Below are 27149 nucleotides of genomic sequence, written 5' to 3' on the forward strand. Positions count from 1 at the left end.
ACATCTGCAACTCTGGACAAATTATTTGAAGTAATGTGAACACGTCTGCTGAATCAGTACTTCAGTTTGACTACCCTTACCTATATCAACAGAGTAGAACATGTTTTGGGATGTTCACATCCTAGTCAGATGAATATTTTTGGGGGGAAATTAATTAGGCAGATTCTTTTAGCTATCTTGTAGTATTGAAAATGAAAACGGCAAAGAATTCTACATATTGCATCTTCTGCATTAAATTTGAACACTTCAGCCGCACTTGTTGAATGTCAGCATCATCTTCCATCTTAAGTTATGCCAAGTTTGGTTTTCCATTTTGAGACAGAATGTGAAGAATTGAGGTTAATACACTTGAGCTGTGTTAAGGATGATTGAATCCACATTTGTAGTGAGTGTAACGTGGGAAATGCTCTTGGTTCAGAGTTTAGGGCAGGGGTGTCCAACTTTGGCCAATTTTAAGATTGTGGACTTCAACTCCCAGAATTTTTCAGCCAGCCATGTTGGCTGAGGAATTCTGGGAGTTGAAGTTCACAGGTCTTAAAAGTAGTCAGCTGCCATCGATATTAGGGGTACAATGTGGCCTGTGTTGTTCTTCTAGGTGAAGCCTTCTTTACCTGTGTGGCTAAGGAGTCCATGCTGGAACCATTGCGGAAAATACAATTTCTCCAATTAATTTCTATACATGGAAAGGCTGGGGGTCTTTCAGGGCTGGCTTGTAAAAAAAAAATATCGACAGCTGCATCAGCAGCAGGATGGAAGTCCTTTGTGTCCTAAACCAGGGGTCCCCAACCTCTGGCCCACTATTGGTCCATGGTTTATTCGCAACAGTCATGTTAATGGCTGCCTGGTGTATGCGCCTGTGCACACACACAACGCCTCACTCGTGCAAGCATTGCAGGGGATCGCAGCCCCACTCGGCTGAGCATCGCAGGTACTTAGGACCTTACTCATGTGAGCGTTGTAAGCACTCTCGATCTTGCTCACCTGCCCCTCTCATAAAACCATCTCCCCCACCCCACCCCCCGGTGCTCTGGGCTGCCAACCAGGAAAGATTGGGGAATTCTGTACCAAACTTTGGAGTTCTCCACCGTTCAGCCCAACCCTTCATCCCATCCCCACATTTTTTTTCCTCATAGAAATACTGCACAGGAGGTTTAATAGGCAGATGCACACATTATCACATTGTCTTTTTCTATTAAAAGAAGGAGCAACTGGTTTCAACTTCTTTATTTTTTTTCCTCATGAATGTAACCATATAAAAACCATAAGTTATGAAAGTCACACTATGTCAGCTTTCCAAGGGCAAGGGATTAAAAAAAACACCATCACCCTCCACAGATCTGAACAGGAAATTTAAGAGGGAAAAGTACAAAACCGTCAGTGAAAAAACAACACCCACAAAATGGAGATGCCTTTTTCACCCATACCTCCACGTGCCCTCTTGATTTAAAAAAAACCTGTTGGGATGCCCATCCTGCTGACTGGACGCCAAATTGATGTATGTACCCCCGAAAATCAAGCAACATTTGCACTAGAGGTGGTGACAAGGAACAGTATTACACTGAAAAAAACGGGCCGGGAGGGAGAAATTTTTTAGGCAACACAGTTTGGCAGAGAAGACCAACAATGATTTAACAAAAATAAAAATCCATGATGGAAGCCTGCTGTTGGCACTCAAGCCTCAGAACAAACGGACGGACAAACCACGTGCATGTCTTCAATTGTGCTAACAGCCTCAGTTCCTGGTAGCTGGGGAAAGGGAAGCCTTTTGAAAACAAGGGGCAATGGGATTTGGGGGGGGGGGGGAGAGAATCTTGGTAATTTCCCCCTTGCCTCTAATACTGACCCTCTCCTTGCTGGCCCAGAGTGCAGCTATAGGGAACTACACAATGAAATGAATTAATGATACGTCAACGGAATAGGATGACAGAGAGGATTTGCTCTGGGTGCAAGGTTTGTTGAAGGAGGAGAAAAAAAATCTGCGGGAACAAAGGGGCTAACGCATCCGGTAATCCGTCGAACACGACAGCTCACACAACTGCCCCTTGAAGTCCAAATCAATGGTGAAGTCCAGATCTCGCTGCATACAGAAAAAGAAAATGAGTTAAAACATTTTCCCCACACACAATGTATTCCACCACATATAGGAAGTTCAACCTCATTTCCATTAAGAGACAAGGAAGATTTACTTCCCAATCCTGTGCTGAAGTTATATTCCCTTTTCAGAATGTTAGCATGCATTTTGTTGTGTTCCTTAACTCCTATATCACATAACTTGGCTATTGGGACAAATAGGACTGCATTTCAGATCCTTTCCCAATAAATTCTCCAAAACTCCTTCTTGTCTCTCGCCCTCATCAATCTATTTTTTCCAAACAAAATTAAATTTTGTTGTGCCAAACACAACACAGGATAACCACACTAAATGTTGATGGGCATACGGAAACTTCAGAATGGAAATCTCCAATCAAGAATAAACGCTTGTTAAATAACCAATAAGAACTTTAACATGAACATTGATGCAGCAAGTTATCCCCAGAATGAATATAGCAGGAGGAACAACTTGCAGTAAGGTAAAGGAGTCCCTGTGTTTTTTTAACTCCGCTAGTTGCCAACTACGGGGGCAGTGCTCATCTGTTTCAAGGCCACTGAGTCAGCACGGTCCAAAGACGTTTCCGCGGTCATGTGGCCAACATAACCCCATGGAGTGATGTTACCTTCCTACCGAAGTGGTACCTATTTATCTACTTGTATTTGCGTGCTTTTGAGCTGCAAGGTTGGTAGGAGCTGGGATAAAGATGGGAGCTCACCCTGACGCATGGAGCACAGGTCTCAAACTTGGCTGCTGACTTTCCAGCCGACAAGCCCAGTGTCTTAACCGCTAAGCCACTGCGCGGCCACTTGCTGCAGTACAAATGTTTAATTTTTGGAACCTAAATATTAAACTCAAAGTACCCTAAATTGGAACTTTCACAAGCTTGCCAAATTAGGCAAGACTTTAAGAGACCTGATCTTGCATGACCCTTTAAGCGAGAAATCCCAAGTCCCAATTTTATACAGTATTAATTTTATACAAGATCTTGCAGGTGAGTTTTTAACAGAACCATCTTTTATATATTCGCAGGTTTATACAAATTTCATCAATTATGCCCGAGTCATGACTAAACCAATTTCTTTTCTTAAAATAATAAAAGCTACAAATTAGCTGGCCTTATTCCTCAAGCTAAGTGCAGTCAGTGGTGCAGAGATGAGACGGAAAAGAAACTGGATAAACGAATATTCTAATGTCTTTTTAGGGTTGGAAAATAATAGACCAATCACATTCCTTTAAAAAAATACATCTTATTTAAACTCCCACCAATCAAAGCTTATAACAGAGGAAGAATGGGGAGATTGGGGGGTGGGTGAGAGAAAATTTTAAGGAGCGTATAAATGCAACCTGAGGGGGGGGAATCTATTTCAGATCAGCTTCTGTCCTAAATTATAGTAAGAAGCAACTAATTTACCCAAACTGAAGCTTCCTAGACTACTTGTCCCAATGGTGCTTTTTCAAGAGGCAACTGGACTTTCCAGTTATTCTTTGAAGACGTTTCGCTTCTCATCCAAGAAGCTTCTTCAATGCTGAAGAAGCTTCCTGGATGAGAAGTGAAACGTCTTCAAAGAAAAAACAGAAAGTCCAGTTGCTTCTTGAAAAACCACCTTTGGGACAACTGTGACCTGAATGACTGAGAATCTCTATAAACTTGTAGACCACTTTATTCATAACATTGCTGCTAGAGTCAAAGCCCAGCTTAAGACCTGCTATCTTTTCCATACGTGTATTTCATTCATCAGGAACCTTACTTTAATTCATGCATTGTCTACTCAGGAATATTTATAAGCTGCTCTTTAAATCCAGCTCTGCCCTGTTAATGGTTTTGGCCGTATGTGTGGAGCCTCTGGTTCTGCTGGTGGCCAAGACTGGCATCTGTGGCCGGAAAGGGCTGCCTGTGCGTACAGAGTGAAGAGCGTTGCTGCGCGTGCCCATATATTTTGGGCAAAATTTTTCTCTTGCCCCTGGTTTCTACCAGTATAGATTCTATGGACTTGCCAAATAGCTTATTCCCCTTGACTGGGGCAGAAGCTAGCTTCCATTTATGTTTTACATCCGCCTGCCAATGGTGGAGCCAAACCAAGCGCCTTACAGCTACTGAAGCTGCAATGGCTTTGGAAGCGTACTTAGCACCGTTGAGAGTGGCGTCTGCTATAAGTTCTAGTGTAGCTATTACTTTGTTAAAATAGTGTTGTGATCGCACATCACCAGGTGGTGTCCTGTCATGCATCTCACAAAGCCAGATTAGAGCAGCTCTGCTGAAAAATGAGGCGGTTGTGGTGACTTTGACTGCCCATGCTGTTGCTTGGTGGAACTTATGAAGGGTCTGCTCCATCTTCTTGTCCTCTCCTTTCAAACCTTCCTCTGCCTCATTGGCTAGGATGGTTGAGGATGTTGAGGCAGCCACTGGGCCATCAATTGTTGGAGGCTGTAGAGACTCTGCAAATTCCAGCTCTACATTATAGATCTTGTTTTCACTCCCATCTGGTATTGGGAAAATCACTGGTTAGACCCTTTGTCCATGCACCACCTCTCTGAACAATTTGGAAGAGGGAACTGTCTTGCATTCCACCGTTAGGTCTTGCAAAAGTCCTGTCCTTTGGATATGTCAAGGATGGTTTTATCCTGGTTGTCATGGGGTCAGTGCCCAGGTCAGTTGCTGCCTTGGCCTTGCTTAGCAATAGCTTGAATAGGCTTGTTCAAAAAATACCATTAAATGCTGGAGTATCTTCCAGAATTTCCTCTTCATCTGAGAATTCTGTCTCCCTTTGTTCCCCCTCTCCTGAAATTGAAGGCTCACTTGGAGTGGATGAAATGTAGGAGTTAAACCTGTGTGACGCCAGTTCCCCTTTTGGCCTCCTTGCTGGTAAAGGGTGATCCCGCTCTGATATTCTCTCAACGTTTGCAATGCTGTTCTGATTCTCTTGCACAGACATGACCTGCGTTAAAGCCTCTGATATCAGAGCTTTCATTTTATTCGTAAGTGCAGGTGACCCAGCTCCCACAATTGTGGGAGTGTATGTAGCCACTGGTGCCAGCCGCCTCCTGTTATTTCTGAAGTCCTGAAGCTCTTCTTGCAATTCAGGCAAGGATTCATCCTCTCCCAAACAAAGGATTGCTTGGTTTTATTGCTCACCAGCTCCCTCTGGTGCTGCAGCTCTGGTACTAATTCCTTGCTGCTTCATCTCTATTGGCTGAAATACTGAAACGCGGGATATTCCATTCTGCTCCGCCTCCTTTTCAGCTCTTGCAAAGCTTTTATCAATGGCTTTCTGCCTCCTCAAAGCGTCTTTCTCTTCAGCTTTGGAGGGCTTGCTGGAAATTAGCAGCTTCCTTCTCATCTCAAGTGTTGCTGCTCTTGCAGCCCCTCTGAGCTGTTTCTCTGGCTGGGCTTAAGGCAGGGAGTTCTTGCTCCTCCCCAGTCGAAACTGAGCAGTGACTCTAGCCCTGTGATGGTGAACCTGTGGCACGCGGAGCAATTTGTTAGGAAATGCAAGGCGTTGCCCTGCCAGCTTCAGCGCTGCACTGTCAGCTTCAGTGTGCATTGGCCAGCTGACTTTGAATTTCATTTTTGGCTGTTTTTTGCCCTCTGGAGGTTTCAGGGAAGCCTCTTGAAGGCCTCTGGGATGGGCAGATGAGGCCATTTTAGCCTTCCCCAGGCTCCTAGAAAGCCTCTAGAGCCTGGGGAGAGCAAAAAACAGATCCATCATGCGTCAAAAGTGGGGGGGGGGGCAGGGGTCACGCACACATGTGCAGGGGGGGGTGGTCGCACGCATAGATGTATGGCACCACAAACTCTGATCCATTCGTTACGGATGGTGAGCTGGTGCCTTTAAGGGTTCGCTGCCAGTCAGCTTCCCACTCTCCTGCAGCTGCTCTATCGCCCACAGAGCCAGCCGGTTTTTACTCACGGTTCTGCCACCGTTAATTTCCCTTCTATTAGTTGGATCCTGTGGTCCCAAGCAATTATTCCCCTCTGGAGCACCTCTCCGTGCCTCTTTTTTGCATGAAGGCTGAGTCAAAACTGGGCATGCGCAGTAGAAGGCAGGACTAAAGAAATGACTGACTCAGCCTCAAAGCAAGAAAGCAGAGGGACACCTATGAATTGTATTATCCTGTCAGCACGACGAAGAATAACAAATATTACGAGGACCAAAACTAAACACAAATTTATTTCATTAAAATCTAAGGGTCTCTGGTCCCCCCACTGTCACATTAAAATTATATTTGGGTAATAGCTTACACAAGAGCCTGTGGAGTTGCACACACAACTGAGGAATTTCAGGTTATGAATATTTATCCCAAACTAGTACTGTGTCACAAGTGTTATTACACAATAGCATTTTGGACAAATGTTCCATTCCAGAACAGAATGTTTCTCTGCTAGTCCATCTACCACATGCACAGATAAATTAACCTAGACCAGAGGAACAGAACATTTCACGCTTCCCCACTTAATAGGAGTAAGTGCATGTTAATCAGAATTCCAGCCAACCGTAGCCTTCTCCAGCCAACCATTCCATCTCTCTCCATCACTGACAACACATCCAACACTCTCCATGGCCATCGCTATGCTTGTTCCTTGCTGGATTGTTTCTGGTTAGACTTACGTTTTGCCTAATATGGCCTTAAGAAAAGAAGCATTTGTATTTTTGCAAATCTAAGAAACAAAGAAGCTTCTATACACTCGATTTCTATTTGACATTGGAGGAAACGATGTCAATTTTCCAGAAAAAACATTGCAGGAAAAGAACCACCCTCCTGACTCACATTGTTCTTGGCGTTGGGCTTCATGCCGATGGTGCCAAATATCTCCTCTCCTGTCTTCACTGTTAGATAGTCTTCCATGTAAAAGACTGTCTGTTTCCAGTGGGTGTAGGGAGATTCAGGACCTGAAGGGAATAAGAAAATGAAACTGAGCAGAGGAGACAGCCAGGAGGAATAAAAGATGTACCCAAATGTGTCTCTAACCATGTGCTTGACTTAGTTGACTTTAGATATTTTCCTCCAGGTAAATTGAAGTCCTCCAATAATTCTACTTTTCAATTTCTCAATTAGTAAAATCTACAAGAATGCTACAGTGGGAGGATACCCAAGCTCCTAAAAAACCAGACTAAATTAGCCTACATCAATAGACCTATCTTTCAGCAATAGTTTAGTTCAGTGTTAATTAACCTTAGCCACTTTGAGACATGTGGACTTCAATTCCCAGAATTCCCAGCCGGTATGGCTGGTTGGGGAATTGAAGCCAACTCAATTTACACTAAGGTTAAGAAACACTAATCTAGCCTTTCCAGTAGTGCTGCATTACTTTAAATAGTAACTAGTCATATTTTAAAACTGAATATTCCATTGGTTTAATTCTATCCTTTACCAGAATATTAACATTTTAACATCCAAACTCCCCACACTGGATCGAAGTCCCCCCTTGCCGATTTCCCACACAGAGGCAACGAATGTCCTTACTGGTAGAGAATCCAGTTCGTTTGTGGCATCGGGTAAACTCTATGTTGAAATAGGCGACCAAGGCATGGATGTAGTCATTGCGCTTCACTTGGAGACAGAAGGGGGATGTGAAGGTGAGATCCTCCACCTTCACTGTGTAGATGTCTACCTCCTGCCACAGGTGAAGAAGGAGAGAGAAAACAAGACAGGTTGAAAAAAGTCAACATACCTTCGTTATCCTCACAAAACAATATCTATCATTCTTTCTAATAGCAAATTCCTGCAGATTGCAAAAGTAGCAGTCCTTTAGTGCCCAAACAGTAACATCTGAAAGCCAAATATTTGGAGGCATCTTGAAATAAACTAACATTTGACACAAAAAGTGAGCAATTTGTAAATTTTTAAAGTGTTTATGCATCTGTGTAACCTCACTGGTAGTCTACTCTAATCTGGGCCATACGGTGACGTATATCGAATCTGATTGTTTCTCCCTTTTTTCTCTGGGGAACAGAAGAGAACACTCCCCTGCTGCTCTTCAGTAAAGCAATCTAGCATTTGTTCTTAATCTCCATTTTCCTATTTCCATCATCTTCTCTTGGTTATATGCCAGGGCTCTTCTCTCTTGCCTACAAAGTTCCCAAAAGGGTCATTTGCATGCATAATCCAAACCAGCAAGTGTTGCAGAAAGAAAATGCATAGAGAGGGGCCTGCCAAAAAAAACAGGTGAAGCAAAAGGAAAAAAAAAAGATAATGTTCTTAATGCAGTGACAGGCACTTACAATCTTTATCCACATGACATCTAAATACCCAGTAAGATTAAGAAAGATTTAAAATGCTTCATAGTAAATCCTCTGGGCTGGCACTATATTTCCTCTAAGTTCTGAAAAGTTCCTGGCATGCCGCTATGAGTGGCCTTCTTTGGGGATAGCTCAATGTTCCCCTTAATCGAAATGATTGTGCTCAATATTGTTCAATGGTTTTTATTGACTGGTCTGAAGACCTCCCACAACAGAGTCTAGTGATCAATGGTAGAAGCAACGTATGACCAGTGAACACCTAAATGCCATTTTAGGCAGGCGTTCGTAGCAATGGCGATTAAGAAAATCAAAGGCAGAAAAAGAGAATAACCCAGCCCATCATACCTTGATGAGACAGGCATTAGTGACCAACTGCTTTGGGTCAACAACGTCCACCAAAGGCTCTTTGATTGCCACGTCTTTGATGCATGACATGTCAAATCCATATACATTCTCCCACCCTGCAATAAGAAACACAGAGTTTAAAAGGGGTTCAGATTCTGGAAATCCTTTGCACACTCACCCACTAACAAAGGGAACAATGAAAAAGAAGAATTTAAAAGAAGCAGAGAAAATGTTGTTCCCTCAAAAGAGTTACTAGGAAATATCTTTCCCCCATATGCATGTGGCTCCTTGTGTGCCCAAAGGGCCTGGCATCCTATTTGGGAAAGAACTTGGTACTTACAGTGGATCTTGTAATCTTTGTACTGCCGATCTTCAATAGCAGTGATGTACAGCGTAGCACGGTCTGGAAAAATAAGTCCATCTGGGGTCTGGCGCAAAATGGATGGTAAAAAAAAATTAGTCACAAAACAATATAATCCTTTTTCTTGTAGAGAATCTAATTTCTTGAGTAGAGGATGGGGCGGGGCGGGGGAGGGGACGGACAACACACAATATACATGTCAGAATTCCTGTTACTTACAATTATACCCCAACTTTCAGAATAACAATATAGTTCCAAAATACCCAAATAGCTTACAAGCAGTTTAAATGATTCTAAATAAAAATAAAATAAGGACACTTCTAGGAACCTTCTCATAGTATCATGAGTACTAAGGACTCTGTAATGAGGAGTTGGTAACTTAAAGAGATATTAACACAAGTGTTAATTATGAAAAGTAAAAATGGGTAATCAGGATTCAAACATCAAATTGTGACCTGCACAAATTACAAAAAGCAATGTATAATTACTGATACATGTCTGTAGTTTGAAACCATAATACATTAAGAGTCTTTAAATGCAAAACAGGTAACATTCATTCTCAGAGCTTGTCATCCTCATAGGTGCTTAAACTGGGGGTCAGGAATCTGTAGCCCTCCAGATGTTACTTAAATTCAACCCTTGTTTCCATCCCTATTGACACTGTAATTAGACCTTCATCAACTTCAGAGGGCTACAGATACTGCAGCGCGTCCGAGTGTAATAATGATATTAGCATCGATATAAAAACAATTTGCACTGAAAGAAGCTCCTGAATAAGCTGGTTTCAGAATGAACGCCAAAGGGGCTGCCATCATATCCTGAGTGGCTTAAATACTCAATCGGATACTTTTGCTCAATGAAGAGGAATGTTTCATTTGCCTTACTTTGAGACAGTCTTTACTTCAGATCATATCAAATTCTGTATTACAGCCCAAACCAAATAAACTTATTAAATAAAATGTATACAGCTGCAAGGTATAAAGAGTAAATTAAAGTATACCAGATAAAGTATTAAGTCATGTTAGCACTACTCTGCTATCGGCAACAAACTGGTGTGGGGGAAAAAAGTTTGCAACTTTTACTTGTGCTTCCCTACTATTCCATTAAGAATGAAATTCTAATTCTGTTTTATGTGACTTATGTGATTAATAGCCAAGGATAGATTTTTCATGAAGCATAAATGTACTTGGGAGACCCATAAGGCATAGTACTTTTGAAAAATAAATACCAGGAAAGAGTATGGTTTACAAGGACAGATTTTTTTTTCTGTTAAAGACTACAGAAGGGGTGGCGGTGTGGCTATTGTAGTCCGGGAGTCTTTAGTACCTCGTAGGATCCCTGCTCCGGAGCTTGTCGGGTGTGAGTCCCTGCTGGTGAAGCTGGACCTCAAGGGTCAAGTGGGTCTGCTGCTTACGTACCTGCCTCCCAACTGCGTTGCAGCAGCCCTCCCCTCGCTCCTCGAGTCAGTAGCCGAGCTAGCAGTTGAGTTCCCTAGACTTATAGTTCTGGGGGACTTCAACTTGCCTTCGCTCGGTGAACGCTCTGATGGAGCGCAGGAGTTCATGGCTTCCATGACAGCCATGGGCTTGACCCAGGTAATTCGAGGCCCAACCCACTCAGCGGGTCACACGCTCGACCTCGTATTCCTCTCGGAGCAGTGGAGTTATGATCTTGGTCTGAGGGGTAATGAGATCATACCCCTGTCGTGGTCAGACCACTGCCTACTGAGGCTAGACTTCCGGAGGCCAAACCCCCACCGTAGGGAGGAGGAACCGACCAGGTGGTTCCGCCCCAAGCGACTGATGGACCCTGTTAGGTTCCAGACGGAGCTTGGGGTTATTCCAGATACTCTCGCCCACAGTTCGGTGGAGACCCTTGTCGCTGCCTGGCACTCGGCAGCTTCGGGGTCTCTAAACCGGATTGCGCCACTACGGCCCCTCCGGGTCAGCGGCCCCCGGAGGCCTCCTTGGTTTACCGAGGAGCTCCGGGAGATAAAGCGCCGGAGGAGACGCCTAGAGCACCTGTGGAGATCAGACAGGTCCGAATTGAACCGGGCACTTGTAACAGCATGCACCAAGGAGTATACTCGCGCTTTAAGATCGGCAAAAAGAACACACATTGCCTCCTTGGTAGCGTCTGCCGAGTGCCGCCCAGCCGCCCTGTTTAGGATAACCCGCTCCCTCCTAAATAGGAGGGAGACGGGGGACCCCTTACAGGGTAAGGCTGAGGAGTATGTTCAGTTCTTGGCGGACAAAGTTGCCCGGTTTCGAGCGGACCTGGACTCCACTCTTGCAGAGCCAGCTGAGACACAGGGGAAAGACTTGGCAAACCATCTCTGGGTTGAGTTTCAGGAAGTTGCCTCTGGGGATGTGGACAAGGCTATGCGAGCTGTGAGTGCCTCCACTTGTGTACTGGACCCGTGCCCCTCCTGGCTGGTTGCCAACAGCAGTGAGGTGACACGAGGCTGGATCCAAGCGGTTGTTGTGGCATCTCTTCGGGAGGGGCACTTCCCCACCGAGCTTAAGGCAGCGGTGGTGAGACCCCTTCTGAAGAAACCGTTTTTGGATCCAGCTGTTCTTAATAACTACCGTCCAGTCTCCAACCTTCCCTATGGGGAAGGTTGTTGAGAAAGTGGTGGCCCTCCAGCTTCAGCGTACCTTGGAGGAAGCAAACTATCTTGACCCCTTCCAGTCCGGCTTCAGACCAGGTTACAGCACAGAAACCGCTTTGGTCCCATTGACCGATGATCTCTGGAGAGCTAGGGATGGAGGCTTTGCGTCCATCCTGGTTCTCCTTGACCTCTCAGCGGCTTTCGATACCATCGACCATGGTATCCTTCTGCGACGACTGCGGGAGGTGGGAGTGGGCGGCACTGTCTTGCAGTGGTTCTCCTCCTACCTCTCGGACAGGTCACAGTCGGTGTTGGTGGGTGGGCAGAGATCGTCCCCGAGGCCCCTAACATATGGGGTGCCACAGGGGTCGGTCTTGTCCCCCCTCCTATTTAACATATACATGAAACCGCTGGGCGAGATCATCCGGAGGCACGGGATAAAGTATCACCAATATGCGGACGATACACAATTGTATCTGTCCGCCCCGTGCCAACTCAATGAAACGGTGGACGTGATGAACCAGGGTCTGGAAGCTGTTAAGGACTGGATGAGAGCAAACAAACTGGTGCTCAACCCAGACAAGACCGAGTGGCTGTTGTGTTTTCCTCCCAATAATTTGACCACCGTACCATCAATCAGGCTGGGGGGACAAAACTTATACCCCTCAGATAGGGTCCGCAACTTGGGAGTCCTCCTGGATCCACAGCTGAGTTTTGATCACCATCTATCGGCTGTGACCAGGGGGGCATTTGCCCAGGTTCGCCTGGTGCACCAGTTGCGGCCCTACCTGAATCGGGAGGCTCTCACGACAGTCACTTGAGCCCTTGTGATCTCTAAGCTGGAATACTGCAATGTGCTCTACATGGGGCTGCCCTTGAAGAGCACCCGGAGACTTCAGCTAGTACAGAACGCGGCCGCGCGAGTGATTGTGGGCGCACCTCGGTTCGCCCACATAACACCTATCCTCCACGAGCTGCGCTGGCTGCCTGTAGATCTCCGGGTGCAATTCAAGGTCTTACTTACCACCCATAAAGCGCTCCATGGTAGTGGATCTGACTATCTGAGACCGCCTCCTGCCAATAATCTCCCTGCGTCCCATCAGATCGCATAGAGCGGGCCTCCTCCGTATTCCATCCGCCAGTCAGTGCCGACTGGCGACCACCCGGAGGAGAGCCTTCTCAGTTGCTGCTCCGACGCTATGGAACAATCTCCCCGTGGAGATTCGTACCCTGACCACAGTCCAGGCCTTCCGTACAGCCCTCAAGATCTGGCTAGCCCGTCAGGCCTGGGGATAAACTCTTCTGCCCCTCCCGAATGCTGAGTGAATGTTGTGTTTTAGTACTTTTTAGTTATTTCACATTTTTTTTTCTGTATTTTGTCTTTCACTCCCCTTCCCTTACTATTGTAAGCCGCCCTGAGTCCCCTCAGGGAAAAGGGCGGCCTATAAATGCTAAATAAAATCTAAAATAAATAAATCTAAAATAAATCTTAGGAACATACCGCATTTTTCGGAGTATAAACTGCACCTAGATTTTGGGGAGGAAAACAAGGGAAAAATATCTGCCTCTGCCTCTCAGCAACTTGTCTCCTTGCAACAAAGAGTACAGAAAATATACACTGTTTGTAGTGTTATATTTCAGACTATACTTGCACAGATGCTGTTAAAATTGATGTGCTTTCTGGAAGTATAGTTATTCTTTGCTATTTAAAGGAATAGCACTTTTTAAAACAATAGCACGGTGCCTCTTCAGGTCAAGCATTTATTTTAAAAGGCTTCTTCATTTTGTTTTGTCTAAAATAATAATAAAGCATTCTTTAAAAAATAAGTCTAATAATTTGAACATTCTATAGGCATTTATAGTTGTTGACTTACCTCCTTGCAGCAAACAATTTGCCAGGAGGAACAAACAGCAAGTTTCACTTTCAATTTCTCCCCATCATCAGCTGTTACAAGCTGCAGGGATTGGTATAGCTTATTGAAGCCTCCGTGAATCCTGTTTGCTGCAAAGAGACTAGAGGCAGAGGCCAAAGGGTTGGGGCCAGTGGGCGGGGCTATGTTCAGTGTATAAGACGCACCCAAATTTTCACCCACTTTAAGGGGGAGAAAGGTGTGTCTTATACTCTGAAAAATACGGTAGCTCAGCTTGGGAACAAAACATGTTATTATTCTCTTTCCCCATTTTTAGCCAAGAAACTGCAGGTGAGCTTTTGCCAGAGGCACAAATAATTATTTCTAATGGGGTTTTGAAAATGAATCAAGAGCTGAACAAACCCCCTGCTATTATAAATGGTGCCCTTCAGTCTTATTGCATTTTTAAAGGAATTAGTACTGTACTGTTCTGAAAGATTAGATGATTTAGATACTGGAATGAGTCTAATGAATCTGACTATAATCCTGAGACTTTACAGGGACAAGGTCACTCTGAAATGTTCTTTTGGTCAAGAAGCTGATAGCTATTATTAGTGATGTGCAAATTTCTGAAACCGAAATATCTTCTTGTGACCTTGAAATAGCTGCTGGGAGATCAAAACGGCTATTCAGTGTGCAAAATGGTCTTCTCCAATTATTCTGGAAGTTTTTTTAGTTCAAAATTCATTTCAAACTAGAAATGCTTCCTAGACTACCAAATAGTTCTTTTGCATTCAAAATGGGATGCTTCAATTTAAAATAAGTTTAAAATCAAAACCTTTGAACAAATTTCATCACCATTATCCCACTACACCTTGTCTTTTTTGTCAAATGGAATTTTCCATAATTGAGATTTGAAAATAAGGTAGGATAGAGCCACCTTAGATCTAAGCACCATTGGCAGAAATCAAGGATTGAGACTTACCAACCACTTATCCCGGGCATAGATGACAGTATTGAGCATTGACTCATAGAAGAGACAATAGCCCATCCACTCACTGATAATGATGTCCACTTTTTCCACAGGCAACTCCACTTCCTCCACTTTGCCCTTGATGATGGACACCACTTTTGTGGAGGAAAACCACATTTTTAAATTATATTTCAGCAAAAAAGACAGATGGATATCAGTTTGACAAAGATGATTTCTTCATATTATAAACTCAGTCAAACCCAGCACTTCTAGTTGTAAACTGTTAAACAATCTCACAGGTTGCTAAGTGGATGGAGTCCCAGGTAAGAAACAGTTACTTCATTGAAGTGGGGGAGACCCTGGGACACCTGGCGGAGGCTGTGGGCAGGTCTCTTCCTACTCGGGAGCTGAAAATCCTTCCTGTTGAAATCCAAGCAGGACTTTAAGCTCCAAACCAAGAGTCACGTGGCCTGCACCGTGCCTTCTCCACCTCCCTGAGGCACCCTGTATTCCGCATCTTACCAGGCTGACCTTCTGCTCGGGGACTGAAAATCCTGCTTGGATTTCAGCTTCTTCTTGTTTCTGGGGGTTGGCTGAAAAATTATTTGGCTAAGGATTTCAGCTCCATGCCAAAATCTAAGCAGGAATGGAGCTGAAATTCTTTTGCAAGCTCTTTTATCCAGCCCTCAGAAAAGTAAGAATCCCCTTGGTAGGTGGCAGCATCTTGCAACCTTCCCTATCAACTTCCCCACTGACTTTCTGGAAAAGCCAGCAGAGAAGACAGCAAATCAGGCCCAAAAACAAAGAATGACCCATAGTCATTCTTTCAAGATGAGTTCTTTTTTGCGTACACATGTATAGACAGAATTTTGCCAAACTAAGCATTTTACTATCTGCATCTACCATACATTCTGGGAATTATTAGGGAGGGGGATGGTTTCATCTTCTTTCTCGCACACAAAGTAACAGGACTGACTTGTCTCTTATTTCCCCTCCCTGCTCCCCTGGGAATCCACCTAACTACATCCCATTGCAAGCACCAACAGGTTGTCACACATTCAGACTGAGCCCATATGACCACAGTGTTTTTAAAAAAAAATATTTTGCAAGAGTCAGAAGTGCTTTATATGAGCTCATTGTTAATTTGAACCATTGTTAAGTATGATCTTAAGTTGAGGACTGCCTCTAAACATCTTCTGCAAAACAGTGGTTTTTTTGGATACCCAGATAAGTGACTCGGAAATTGAGGACATTTTAAAAAAGGAATTTACTTACCATGGTCAAGTTTGTTGGCTTTGACAATTTTAACAGCATAATCAGAGATACTGGAGCATTCGATCTATTAGTTGTGGGCATAAGTGGAGAACAGGATGGGAGAATAAAGAGAGATGTTTTGTAAGATAATGCATTTTTTCTTCCTAAATTAGTAAAAAACATTACTGGAAATACATATGATGAAATGGCACTAAAATGCCAAGTGTTAATATAAAATCAAATGGTGTCTCTCTCTTGCCTGTCATCCCAAATCTTCATAGAATAAGTGATATTTGTACAACTTTAATAGCACTAATTTTTAACATAGAACTCTTAATCTCTGTCTATCAGAGATTACCGTTCAGGATTCCATCAAATCCTTTCATTTATTTTGTATCCAATAGACTCCATCACAGAACAGGGACCAATAGCATAATATGAGCATTACACTTACCCCAATGACCCGCTTGGCACCAGCCTTGGCTGCAAACATGCAAAGTATTCCTGTGCCACTGCCAACATCCAGGACTATTTTGTCCTTAAAGAGGTGCCGATTGTGAAACATGGAATTTCTGTAGGTCAGTGTGCGGACCTCATCTTTCAGCATTTCCTAAGATGCAGAAAAAGGGCACATCAGGGAACTCCCTAAAAATCTATTTAGACCCTCCCCACAAAACAGATAAGACTGCTTCTCATTTTTCATACCCTGCGGCAAACAAATTTAATAATAAATAACCACATCCCACCAATTCTCTCACCTCATGGATCCCAAAATGAGCGTAGGAATCAAAGTAGTAATCCTTTGAAGTCATCTCTTCTGCTGTTGGTTTGCTGCTTTCTGGCTGGGTGCACGAGACCTGGTGAAAATACAGAAAGGTCCAAGTCATCCCAAGACCTCTAATATAACTTACAATTTCCCCACTTAATTTCATATTTTTTAAAGTAAATATTTAAATTTGTACTGCTCAGCTAATAATTTCATATCAGTCAATATGATCTATAGATGCCTGACTAAATGGATTTTTAAAACATTGATACAACAATGTGCTTTCTTAACAAAGTTGTGTGTGGTGTCAATGTATATATACTTTATAGAAACAAGTATGCTGCTTCTTTTAGAATTACAATTTTTTACTGTTAGGAAATTCATGCAACTATTACTTAGATGATGGCCATAAAGAAAAAAGGAGTATTAGTACCTTAGCTTGTAGAAATTCACACTCATATCATCCTTTCACAAAATATTTGCAGTTTCTGAAGTAACCCTTTATTCAATTCAATGGTTTGTTTGTTTTTTATTTATTTCATCAAGGGAAAACCAGAGTTTCAATGTCCATTAGAAAATGTTGCTGATACTCTTCTTCTGAACATGTCACTGTACATCTATTTTAATGAGGTTAAACAGTCTACAGATATTGCAACAATTCTTTCTTCCCAAGAAACCAAATCACTCTGCTTGTATCCTGGTTGGTTGTAACACTTTGAGGAGATACAAGTGAGGGTGGGCTCTTGGCAGATTCACAGGCTGACAATGCAAAGGGTTAAGTGGGACTCGTGTCAGAAAGGTGGCGTATGACCCTGCCATTATAATGAGAATTGTAATAGACATGTTGGAGGGTAAGGATCCCGTTCTATGCTTGGGGTGGTTTCAAGATGCTATTCTATACTTACTGATTTTAGGAAATGTTCTTTGTGCATGCACTGGCTCTAATTATCATGTTTAATTTGGTTTACACATGTTCTACTAAGTGGCATTAAGTCTGTTCTGACTAATGGTAGCATTTTAGGCAGAAGCCTGAACCCAAGACCAGTTATCCAGACATTGTAATCAAACATGCAATGGAAATTCTTGGACATTTATTTATTTTTGCAATTTTGCAGATGGTGGTTGGTGGAACTGACAAGTAAAATGAGAGGCTAATTCTAAAAATTCTAAGCAAACTGATTGATTTCCAATGTAAGGGAATTTTAAAGGGGGGAATTAATCCCTTTTAACTTCTGGTAAACCAAGTTGAAATTGTTTAGTGGAATTAACTATTTTATCTTCCTCTAATTAAGATTTCTTAGTCAGAAGAACAGAGAAAGCAGGAAAAAAAATATAGCTCAAGGGTAAGACAGGCCATATATCACTTAAACGGGACACATTTTCACAAGTTGCATTTTCAAGCATGTGAGTCTTAAAACAGGTTGTAAATTTGGAGGTGGAATTTGAGCCTTGTTAAAAACAAACTTCTAGGGAGAGAAAACTGTATCATGGACTTGGATTAATACCTTTCACTTATTACTTAAGATTTCAGTGCTAGATAATTGCAACATACTTTAGCTTCTCCCAGTATTGAGTGACCGAAAGCTATAGCTGACGCAGAGAGCAGATGGCTGAATTCAAGGAAATAGGTCGTCACGTAGGCGCTAGCAAAGGGTATCAGCATTCAAAATGGGAGGTGTGACTGGATGATCAAAATCCTGCCTCTTTTAATATGCATTGCAAATATATTTGTCTCTCATACACACAAGTAAAATGAAGAGGGTCTTTAATTGCCCCAGCCATGTCCATGATTTTTATTTTGTCAACATTGCCCCACAGCCTCTACAGAGTGCATCAATATCAATGGAGATCCTCTTTTTTCGGGGAAACCATTAAAAGCCATATAAAGTCACACTGAATTATCACCGAAATTTTCTGGATTAGAACTCAGTCCTTACTACAGTCTTTTCCAACATGGTGCCTTCCAGGTATATCTATATATAGTCCTCAATTTACAGCTATATTACAGGTTGCCTTTATTTGTGGCAGTCATTAAGAAAACCCATAATGTTCACTATAGGGCATTTTTGCCAAACAATGGAAATAAACACAAGTTCTTGGCCAAAATGTGAATATGGGATGCTATAAAAGTGGACCAGTTGCTGAATGCCCGAAATGCAATCACATTAAAGGGGAGGGGGAGGCATTGGAACTTCAGAACTGGGTCATAAGTAGCTTTTGGGAGGAGGGGTCCATGGTGATTTCAAACAGTCACTAAGCGACTGATTGTAAGTCAAGGACTACCTGTATTTACAACTCCCAGTGTTTCTACCCCACCTGTCCAATAGGGAAGTTGCAATCCAGCCAGGTTTGAAGGAAGTTATCACTGGGGAAAGGCTATTTTATTATCACTCAGTCAGAAGATCCCATCTTAAACAAGATCCAGTCATCCGCCGCCCACTTCAATTAACTGTGGCTCTTAAATTATTCCTGCTAAGATATTACCTTTTTCATGACCAGAACCCTGCATTTGAAAAGAAGGTGAATCCAATTTTTTCTCTGCATCTAGAAAGGTGTCCGAAATTCACAAATCTCCTACAGATAGCCTACAAACAATTCATACCATCTTTTCTGTGTTCCCTGTTCTGTCCTGGCCGCAATATTGCCCACTGAGGTTGTCCCGTTGTGTATAAATATTTCAGAATGTAGAGTCATTGCCTAGCAGAGTGATATAGCAACCCCAGATGATTTAAACCATCTTATAACTAATCCTATACATGTTACTAGACTGCTGGGGGCTACAGATTATACAGGGCAGCATTTCTAAACTAAGATATAGATAATACTAAGTAGCTTCCTCTTTCTATTGCTAGCTTGGTTCAATCACCTGCATGGTGTTCTGGAGCACACATGACTACCAAGATATAGTGCCTTATAATTGATGGGGGACTGAGTCAAGTTATACAAAGTCCTTGGCTGATGTCAGAAAGCTGAACAGAATTAGTTCGATGGGATGCATTGACAAAATCCTGCAGGTACAACTGGAAGTAGAGGTAGTATTTTTGCGGAAGACAATGGCAAGCCATGTCTATACTGTTACCAAAACATCTACACAGGTTCTCTGTGTAATCTCCAAGAGTTGAGCTCAGCTCAAAGAGGACCCTGGTCCTTTTACAGGCAAATCCTAGACCAGTGATGGCTAACCATTTTTCCCCTCGGGTGCCAAATGCATGCGCACTCGTACCCACACCCATAGTGCAATGTCCCCATATGCCCCGCCCCTTGCGTATGCAAATGCAATCCTTGTGCATGCGCACAAAACCCCACCCCACCCCGTTTTGGGTCTAGCAAGCCTCCTTGAAGCTGTTACAGGTGTTATGTCTGCTTTGCATGCAGCTTTATTCCTCTTTAGCATTCATCTACTCTACTTTGTTTTGTGATGTATTTCCTGCCTCTCCAGAATTTACCTCTATCTGCTCCTGTGAGGCACTTCCTATTCCTGTTGTATGTATATATATATATATATATATATTCTTGATGGCTTGTATAGTGTTTTAACTGCATTTTCATTAAACTACTTGAAACAGAAGCCTCCTGGAACCAGATCTGGGAAGCTCGGCCTGTTTTTGTTCCCAGGAGGCTTCAGAGATGCCTGCTAGGCCCAAAACGAGGAAAAAGGGGGCACTACATACCCCTGCCCCCCCACATGCATGCACGTCTCCCACATGTGCGGTAGAGACCTGAAAAATCAGCTGGCCGGCAGGAGGCGCACTGCATGCGTAGTGGGGCTGGGCAACGGCAGCAACGGCTCTGCATGCCACCTGTGGCACATGCCCTAGGTTTGCCATCACGGTCCTAAACCTACGATCACAATTGAGCCCAAAATGTCACTTGTAAAGTGAGACATTTGTTAAATGCATTTTACCCCACTTTATAACCTTTGTGGCCTCAGTTGTTAGGTGAACCACCGGAGCTGATAAGTTATATGCCAGTTGTTAAGTGAATCTGGCTTCCCCTTTGGCTTTGCTTGTCAGAAGATTGCAAAAAGTAATTCACATGACCTTGGGACACAGCCATAGTCATAAATATGAACTAGTTGCCAAGCAACTGAATTTGATCACATGATCATTGGGGTGTTGGAAAGATTGTAACTGTGATAAGTCAATTGTTTCAGTGTTCTGGTAACTATGAACAATCACTAAATGAACTGTCGTAAGTCGAGGACTGCCTGTATTAAAACCTAACAAGCCATAAGAGCACAATATTCCTTTCACCCAGGTTGCTCAAACCCATCTGGAGGGCATCAGATTGGAGAATTTTGTTTTCAAGGATAAATCCTTAAGGAAGTCAAATTGTTCCCATATTTCAAAGCTTTAGGCAACCATAGAGATTGCTTTTAATGGAGAAGTTTTATCCTGCTCTTTTGATATTTTATGCTATCCTTAATTGAGTTTTTCAAAGTTAATACGGCTTTGGACAAAAAGGGATTTGATAAATATTATAATAACAGAAAAATGACAACTTGAAATGCATCTCAACAAACAAGCAATATAGTTCACATATGTCACAACATATCTGCTCCTCTGAGGTTGTTGTAAGACCTCAGCTGTATGGATTCTTTACCCCAAAAGGAGGGGGGGAAATGGGGAGTTAAAAGATCAAGTGCCTATCCATTTGGCTAATCAGATGCTGCAGATTGAAGTTCAAAATAAAGTGCACCAGCTCCATTTGATAGGAAAAAATTTCTGGCTGAAATGGTTAAAGTTTTGCCATTTCAGTCTTCTTGCTACCACCATATCTAGATCAGCTCTTTGTCTCTCCCCTGCCCCCTCCCCCCAATGCTCCCAGGGCAATTCTGTCTCATATTCCCACAATGCACAGGAACGTTTGGCAGGCTTTATCATTAATGGCCTACCTCCTGAGCTGCTCTACCCCCTGAATGTCCCCAGGAGCGGGGAGCTGCAATAAAAGTTAAGGAAAGAATGATCAAGTGCTCCCAACGCAACCAACACCCTGGTTTAGAACCTCCAGCTTGCCCCACAAACTCTCTCCAGTATGTCAATGTTGGGCAGTTAACGTTTTGTTTAAACTGACCTACATTAGAAAAAAGTGCAGAGGGGCCGATATATAAACCCTTTACTGATACATCAAGCAGAAAATAAGTTTGGTTTATAATAATTCGTTATGTCTGACATAAATGCTAAAACTTGAAAAGTGGTTATTTAGGAACAGACGCTCATGAAACCTCAGCAGCACATCAAAAGTAGCAGCTATGTCCAAAAGGCAGCTGAGCTAAGTGCAATGAGTCTCTTTTCTGATCTAACATCCACAACTCTCCCCTCCCAAAATATCAAGGAATACCTAAACATTTTCTACCAACACCCTGAGAAAACAGTAGGAACTGTTTTCCACTTCCAAAGATAAAGTAGCAAAATACTATTATTTATTTGTAGCTTTATCAATGGATCAAAAGAGGATCGACTCTAGTCAGTTTCCACTAAGACATAAATATATGTCCTTTATGTGGGCAGCAGGATGAACAATTTGAAATAAATTACCTGGTCCATATTTTCAACCAGTATGGTTTAATATTCACTGCACACACAAAAACGGTATGGTCATGAACCCCATTCTTTTTTCATCCTGCACTGTTTAGCCACTCAGACTGAACAGGCACTGCATCACAGGATTAACTGAAGGATATGGACTAAAAGATGCATACAGAAGCAAGAAAGAAGAAACAAGAATGTAAACTAATTCTGTGAAGGGGGCAAAGAACCAGAAAGTAGGTATAGTCTACATCTAGAACTTATGGGAAATGATGTTTAGTTAGTCCTAGCAGTGTGAGAGAAGGGCAGTACATCTAAGCAAGAGCTACAAAAGCAAGGGGATAACTATAGATGCAATTTTAGGAAAAGGCAGGTGCGAGGGGGACTAATGAATGATGCATCACCAAGCCGGCTACACAGTAAGGAAAGATTTGGCCTGAGCTCAACCACATCCAGGGTTGAGCGCTAGCCTAGTGTTCATGTACTTAAAGGATATTTACATCTTCTAGCGGAGTCTGCAGGCTCATCCCATTAGCCAGCGTGGTTACAAAATTCTAGGAGAGAGAGAGTAACAAGGGAAAGAATGTCAATTCGGAGCTCAACGGGAACTGATCCGGAGCCTGGATCATTTTAACAACTAAGATTTGGAGAGGGAGTAAGGCAAATAATAAACTGATAAAAGTTGACCAACAAACAAGGAAGCAATTCTGGGATGTCTTTCTATGTGACAGGTTAATGGTAGTTTCCTGCTAGGCTTGCCTATGGTATCCAGCAAGAACAATGTCCAGAACTGGAAACCAGCATTTAGGATTGCAACAATCCACCTGGAATTACATATGTGAGATGAGCAGATGTATGAATTGAATAAATAACAGGGCGGACAAATGCAAGATCGGAGAGGAAGTCTTCAGCAGTATGTCCTCTATGGTAAAAATAGGCTAGCACCCCCCTTCACCCAATAATGTATGGACTTTCTATTCAGCCATAGCACACAGAGCAGGGTTGCCTCCAATCACAAAGAGGCTTTTTATAGGATTATCACAATCCCATGCCAGGAATAGAAAAAAGTCATCTGAAATGCCAGCAGAGTTGCTATGCCAGACATCAAGGTTTCAGTTATACATCTACCAAATGGCAGCTCTTTCCACCACCTATTCCCCTTCAGTATGTTCAGATACAGCATTCCAAGAGGAATTGATAAACACAACTGTATTGGAAATAGCTACTTAAACATTCAGAAGGTGAAACAGAATGCAAAATTTGCATGGGTACTTAAGAAATTGCATGAGACACATCCATTAGATGATAGGGCCTCCTCATGCAATATTCCTGGTTTGGAATCACCTTGTTCCCCACATCCTTAGTACTCTGCCATTTGGATTAGCTTTTATTAATTATTTCCATAATACTCTTGTAAATTGTCATCTGACATATGCAGCAGTTACACCACAAGATGTCAGTACTAGCCTACTCCTCAAAGGGTAGGGTTTCTTTTGGAAGCTCAGTGTGAGTTACCTGTGTGCCAAAGCCATGCATCATCACTACATGCTTTCTAGCTGCAACTATTCTTACATTTGGTTGAAGGAGAATTAAGGCAACCAATTATTTATTGAGATGATAATCTTCTTTAACAAATGAAGGCAAATATATGTGTCCCAGGATGTTGCAGGATCCAATCTAGCCTAGAAAGAAGTTCCCTGAAGATGGGCTCCAGCCCTAATTCGAAAGCTCGGAAGACAAAACCCTCTGGTCCCGATGACTGACCCAGATTAGATCCTGCAATCTTCTTTAAATTGAAGGAATTGAAAAAGAAGCTAGTAAGTCACTTATTACAGTTGATTTGGATTCCTACATCAAGCAAGGGGTTAAACTCAGTGGCGTAAATCAGCTCTCAACTCATGAACTTCCAAAGTACTCAAGAAGCTTGGTCTAAATGGATCATTTCAATTATATTAGCTCTATTAAACAAAAAACTAAAGGGCAGGTGGGATTGGGGAACATCTAAAATGGGATGAGCTGGAAGATGGTAACAAGGATACCTTCCTCAGTCAACTATTGGACCCCGTCATTCCCATTCTAGGAAGAAAACTAGCAAATGAAAAGGATCCCCAACAATGGTGTTTCTGTGACAATGTGAGTAGGAGATACTTCAATTTCTCATTTAGGTATATAGTACATACCAGTAATTCTTTCTTTCCAACCTTTTTCAACCTCTGTCATCTGCCAATTTAAATAATTCATCCACTCCTCCTCAGTCTTTTCCCAAAATTTGCAGCCCCCTGAAGTCTATAGACATTGTAACCTCTGATATCCTAACCTCCCAAATTCAGTTCCTACTCACTATGAGCTTTGCCTTTCACCCAAATCTTACCCCAGCCTCATCCAAGCTTTCTCTGGATACCCTGGAATCTTAACTGCCCTCAAAAGATCATTTGTGCAAATCGTAACACATCAAAGCAGTTCCCCATAAACACTTGCTCATTTTATTTATTAGTGAGGCTTAGTCTCAGAAACATTTTCCCATCCATAGTAAACCTATAAAGTGTTAGGCTACCTTAAGATGCAAGAACCCTAACATAAGGGAACAATGAGCCAGAAGGCACCAGAGATTTTAAGAAAAGATTGGGCATTGCCAATTATCTGAAACGATACAGGGTTTCCTGCCTGAGCAAGAGGTTGGACTGGAAGACCTCCCAGATCCCTTTTCCCACTCTCTTATTCTATATTCTAAATAGAAAAGAGCCTCCTTAGGACAATGAGCACAATGGGCCTGTCAAACTAAAGAGCAACCATCCCGAGGGAAGCAAAGGCATGAAGGCCCACCGTTTCCTTTTCGAAAGAAGGGGCAAAATTAAGAGGGAAGGGACCCCTTCCCACAAAATCATGGTGGAAACAGGCACCCTTTTACAGGCAAATTATGAGGCTGGAAAATGGGGGGGAGGGAGGGAAGAGGAGCAGATGGGACTAGGAGGAGAATGGCCGGGGGGGGGAATTGATTCTCTATTTCCACGAGTGGGAAGCATTCGGCGATCCGTAATAGTCGTAATATTACGAGGGTAACCAGAAAGGTTTTCCCAAGGAAGGAAACGCCAAGAAAGGCGCCAAGGAGGCAGCGGGGCAGCCCGTCGAAAAAGCCGGGAGCGTCAGCGAACAAAGAGTTCACTATCTGCGGCAGCGACGGGGGTCTCTTTCCAGCAGAAGGGAGCGCAACTTACTTGGGGGGAGGAGGAGAGGGAAGCTGCTGCTGCACCGAAGGGCCGCGGCGGGAAAAGCCAAAACACTCGGGGAAAAGGAACCCCACGCGGACCCACGGCAGAAAGGGGCGGGGCTCCAGGGGCCTCCCCCGGGCCATGGAGGGGGGCGGGGCCCAGCGGGGCAGGCTTGCCATGCGGCTCCCATGAGGAAAGAACCACGTTAACATGGGCGGGGGGGGGCACAAAAGCGTGCGGGGCTTTTCCGCGGAAAGGGAATCGGAAGGGGAGCCTATCCGATTTGAAACGGCCGAAGCTTTCCCGCCTAAGAGAGCCAGCAACAGCGCCACACACTAATCGCGAGGGGGGAGACGGGGGGAGAAAACGCCTTTTGCCCTGACCTCCCCCCTCATCTCTCCTATGTAGGACGATCCGGAATGGGGTGGGGGGGGATGGAAGGCGGCGGCGAAGAAAATGGAACCACTATTGGGGGGGGGGAGAAAATGGCGGGGATGGTTATTTAAGGGGCCGCCAGGAGGGGAGAGGCATCGAGGGGTAGAAAGTAAAGGGGGCTCGATCACTCAGGCGGCGGAGGGGGGGCAAACGCCCCCCGGGAGCCCCGTCAAACCTGGGGGAGGGGCTCCGGAGGGGATCTCGGTTGAGCAATCCTTCCCGTTCCTATAGCCTCATGAGGTTCTGGGAGAGACTCGGTGGGTGAAGGATTAGGGCCCCCTCGAAGGGGATCAGGAGCAGCCTCCGGCTCCCCCCTTCTTTCTCTCCCCCCCCCACTCCCTCACCTCCATGATGCAGTTTGCAGCCTCCGCCATCTTGCGAATGAGACAGAAAAAGAGAACCGCTGGCCGGACTCCCCCAGCCTCGTTCAGTCGAGGGGAGGGGACCAGCCGTCCCATTGGACGGCCTCGCCATCACTCAAAAGAGGAGGCGGGAGGGGAAGGAGGGCAGCCCCGCCTCCCGAGTTTTCATTGGTCGGCGGGTTCTCCGTCAGTCATCCAGGAAGGAAAAGGGCCCTCCCTCACAATATTTCAAACCGTATTGGGCACATTTAGAGGAAAGGCTCGGCGCGCGCAGGCTCCCACCCTTTTTTTTGTGCGGACTATAGACACAAGTGAGGAATGTCGGGGAACGCCTCCTCATCATGATCGTGAATTGTCATTGGTGAAATAAGGAAACCTTTCACCAATAAGAATTAGAGTAGTTTCTCGGATAATTTATTGGGGGGACGCAGATATCAGTCACGGCAAAGTATTACGTTTCTCCGTGTCTTTGGTGTCATAACTTTTAAGGGGCGGGAAGAAGCAGTGCATTGATTACCTGAAGTGGCTGTCAAAGAAGTGCGTTCGCATTCAAACCTCGTATTGCAACCCCTATGAGAGACGTGCAATATGACAAAGGAAGAGGAAGCGCCATTTATTTTGAAAGGGAAGGAGCAGTGGCTAAGACCGGAAACTCTTGAGTCCCACAAATTATTCAAGCTATGCTCCTTGCAACCGCCTTCAAAGATGAATATGCCCATCCTAAAACTAGGGGAAACACGATTGGTTATCGAGGTGCTATTCAACAGCAAAACGTCGCTTATTAAACCATTTTTTTTTTGCCTTAGGGGGTCGAATTAACCCACCTCTTACAATATAGTTCATTCGCTTTTCAGCGATTTGTTTGCCATTTTAGATACGTCATTGGTAGAAAATCAAATATAGCAGTAGTAGTTATTAGTATACAAAGGTCTTCAAACTTGGCAACTTTAAGAGTTGTGGACTTCAACTCCCAGAATTTTCCATCCAACTCTGCTGGCTGGAGAATTCTGAGAGTTGAAGTCTATAAGTCTTAAAAGTTGCCAAGTTAGGGGACTCCTACCTCATCATCCACGTTCTACTGGAAAGACTGAAGTCCTTTTTTACTCATAAAGATAATTGGTTGA

General features: G+C 43.7%; 1 protein-coding gene across 3 annotated transcripts; it reads right to left on the minus strand.

The window, feature by feature from the left end:
* Positions 1–1209: 1209 nt before the first annotated feature.
* PRMT1 (protein arginine methyltransferase 1) lies at positions 1210–26106 on the minus strand. 3 transcript variants are annotated; one of them, XM_032235710.1, is made up of 12 exons: positions 26008–26064; positions 22516–22573; positions 21386–21429; positions 16484–16582; positions 16180–16335; positions 15747–15810; positions 14484–14626; positions 9017–9104; positions 8677–8792; positions 7556–7706; positions 6860–6981; positions 1210–2077 (listed from the first exon to the last, which is right to left on the minus strand). In XM_032235710.1, the coding sequence occupies exons 1-12, from the start codon at positions 26035–26037 to the stop codon at positions 1994–1996; spliced, it is 1155 nt and encodes a 384-aa protein (XP_032091601.1). In that variant the 5' UTR covers positions 26038–26064; the 3' UTR covers positions 1210–1993. The 3 variants fall into 3 exon arrangements, with proteins under 3 accessions (XP_032091601.1, XP_032091602.1, XP_032091603.1); XM_032235711.1 differs by lacking the exon at positions 21386–21429 and having other exon boundaries at positions 22520–22573; XM_032235712.1 differs by lacking the exons at positions 21386–21429; positions 22516–22573 and having other exon boundaries at positions 26008–26106.
* Between the last annotated feature and the right edge of the window lie 1043 nt (positions 26107–27149).

This window comes from Thamnophis elegans, chromosome Z (genome assembly GCF_009769535.1).
Source record: "Thamnophis elegans isolate rThaEle1 chromosome Z, rThaEle1.pri, whole genome shotgun sequence".
Lineage (NCBI taxonomy): Eukaryota > Metazoa > Chordata > Lepidosauria > Squamata > Colubridae > Thamnophis > Thamnophis elegans.

Bases quoted from the DNA above. Each gene is read 5' to 3' on its own strand.
- PRMT1 (XM_032235710.1), bottom strand. From the start codon at position 26,037: ATGGCGGAGGCTGCAAACTGCATCATGGAG. The intron at 16,336-16,483 runs GTGAGAGAATTG...TCTGCATCTTAG, and splicing joins CTCATTTTGGGATCCATGAG to GAAATGCTGAAAGATGAGGT. The intron at 8,793-9,016 runs GTAAGTACCAAG...TTCTTATTGCAG, and splicing joins CAAAGATTACAAGATCCACT to GGTGGGAGAATGTATATGGA.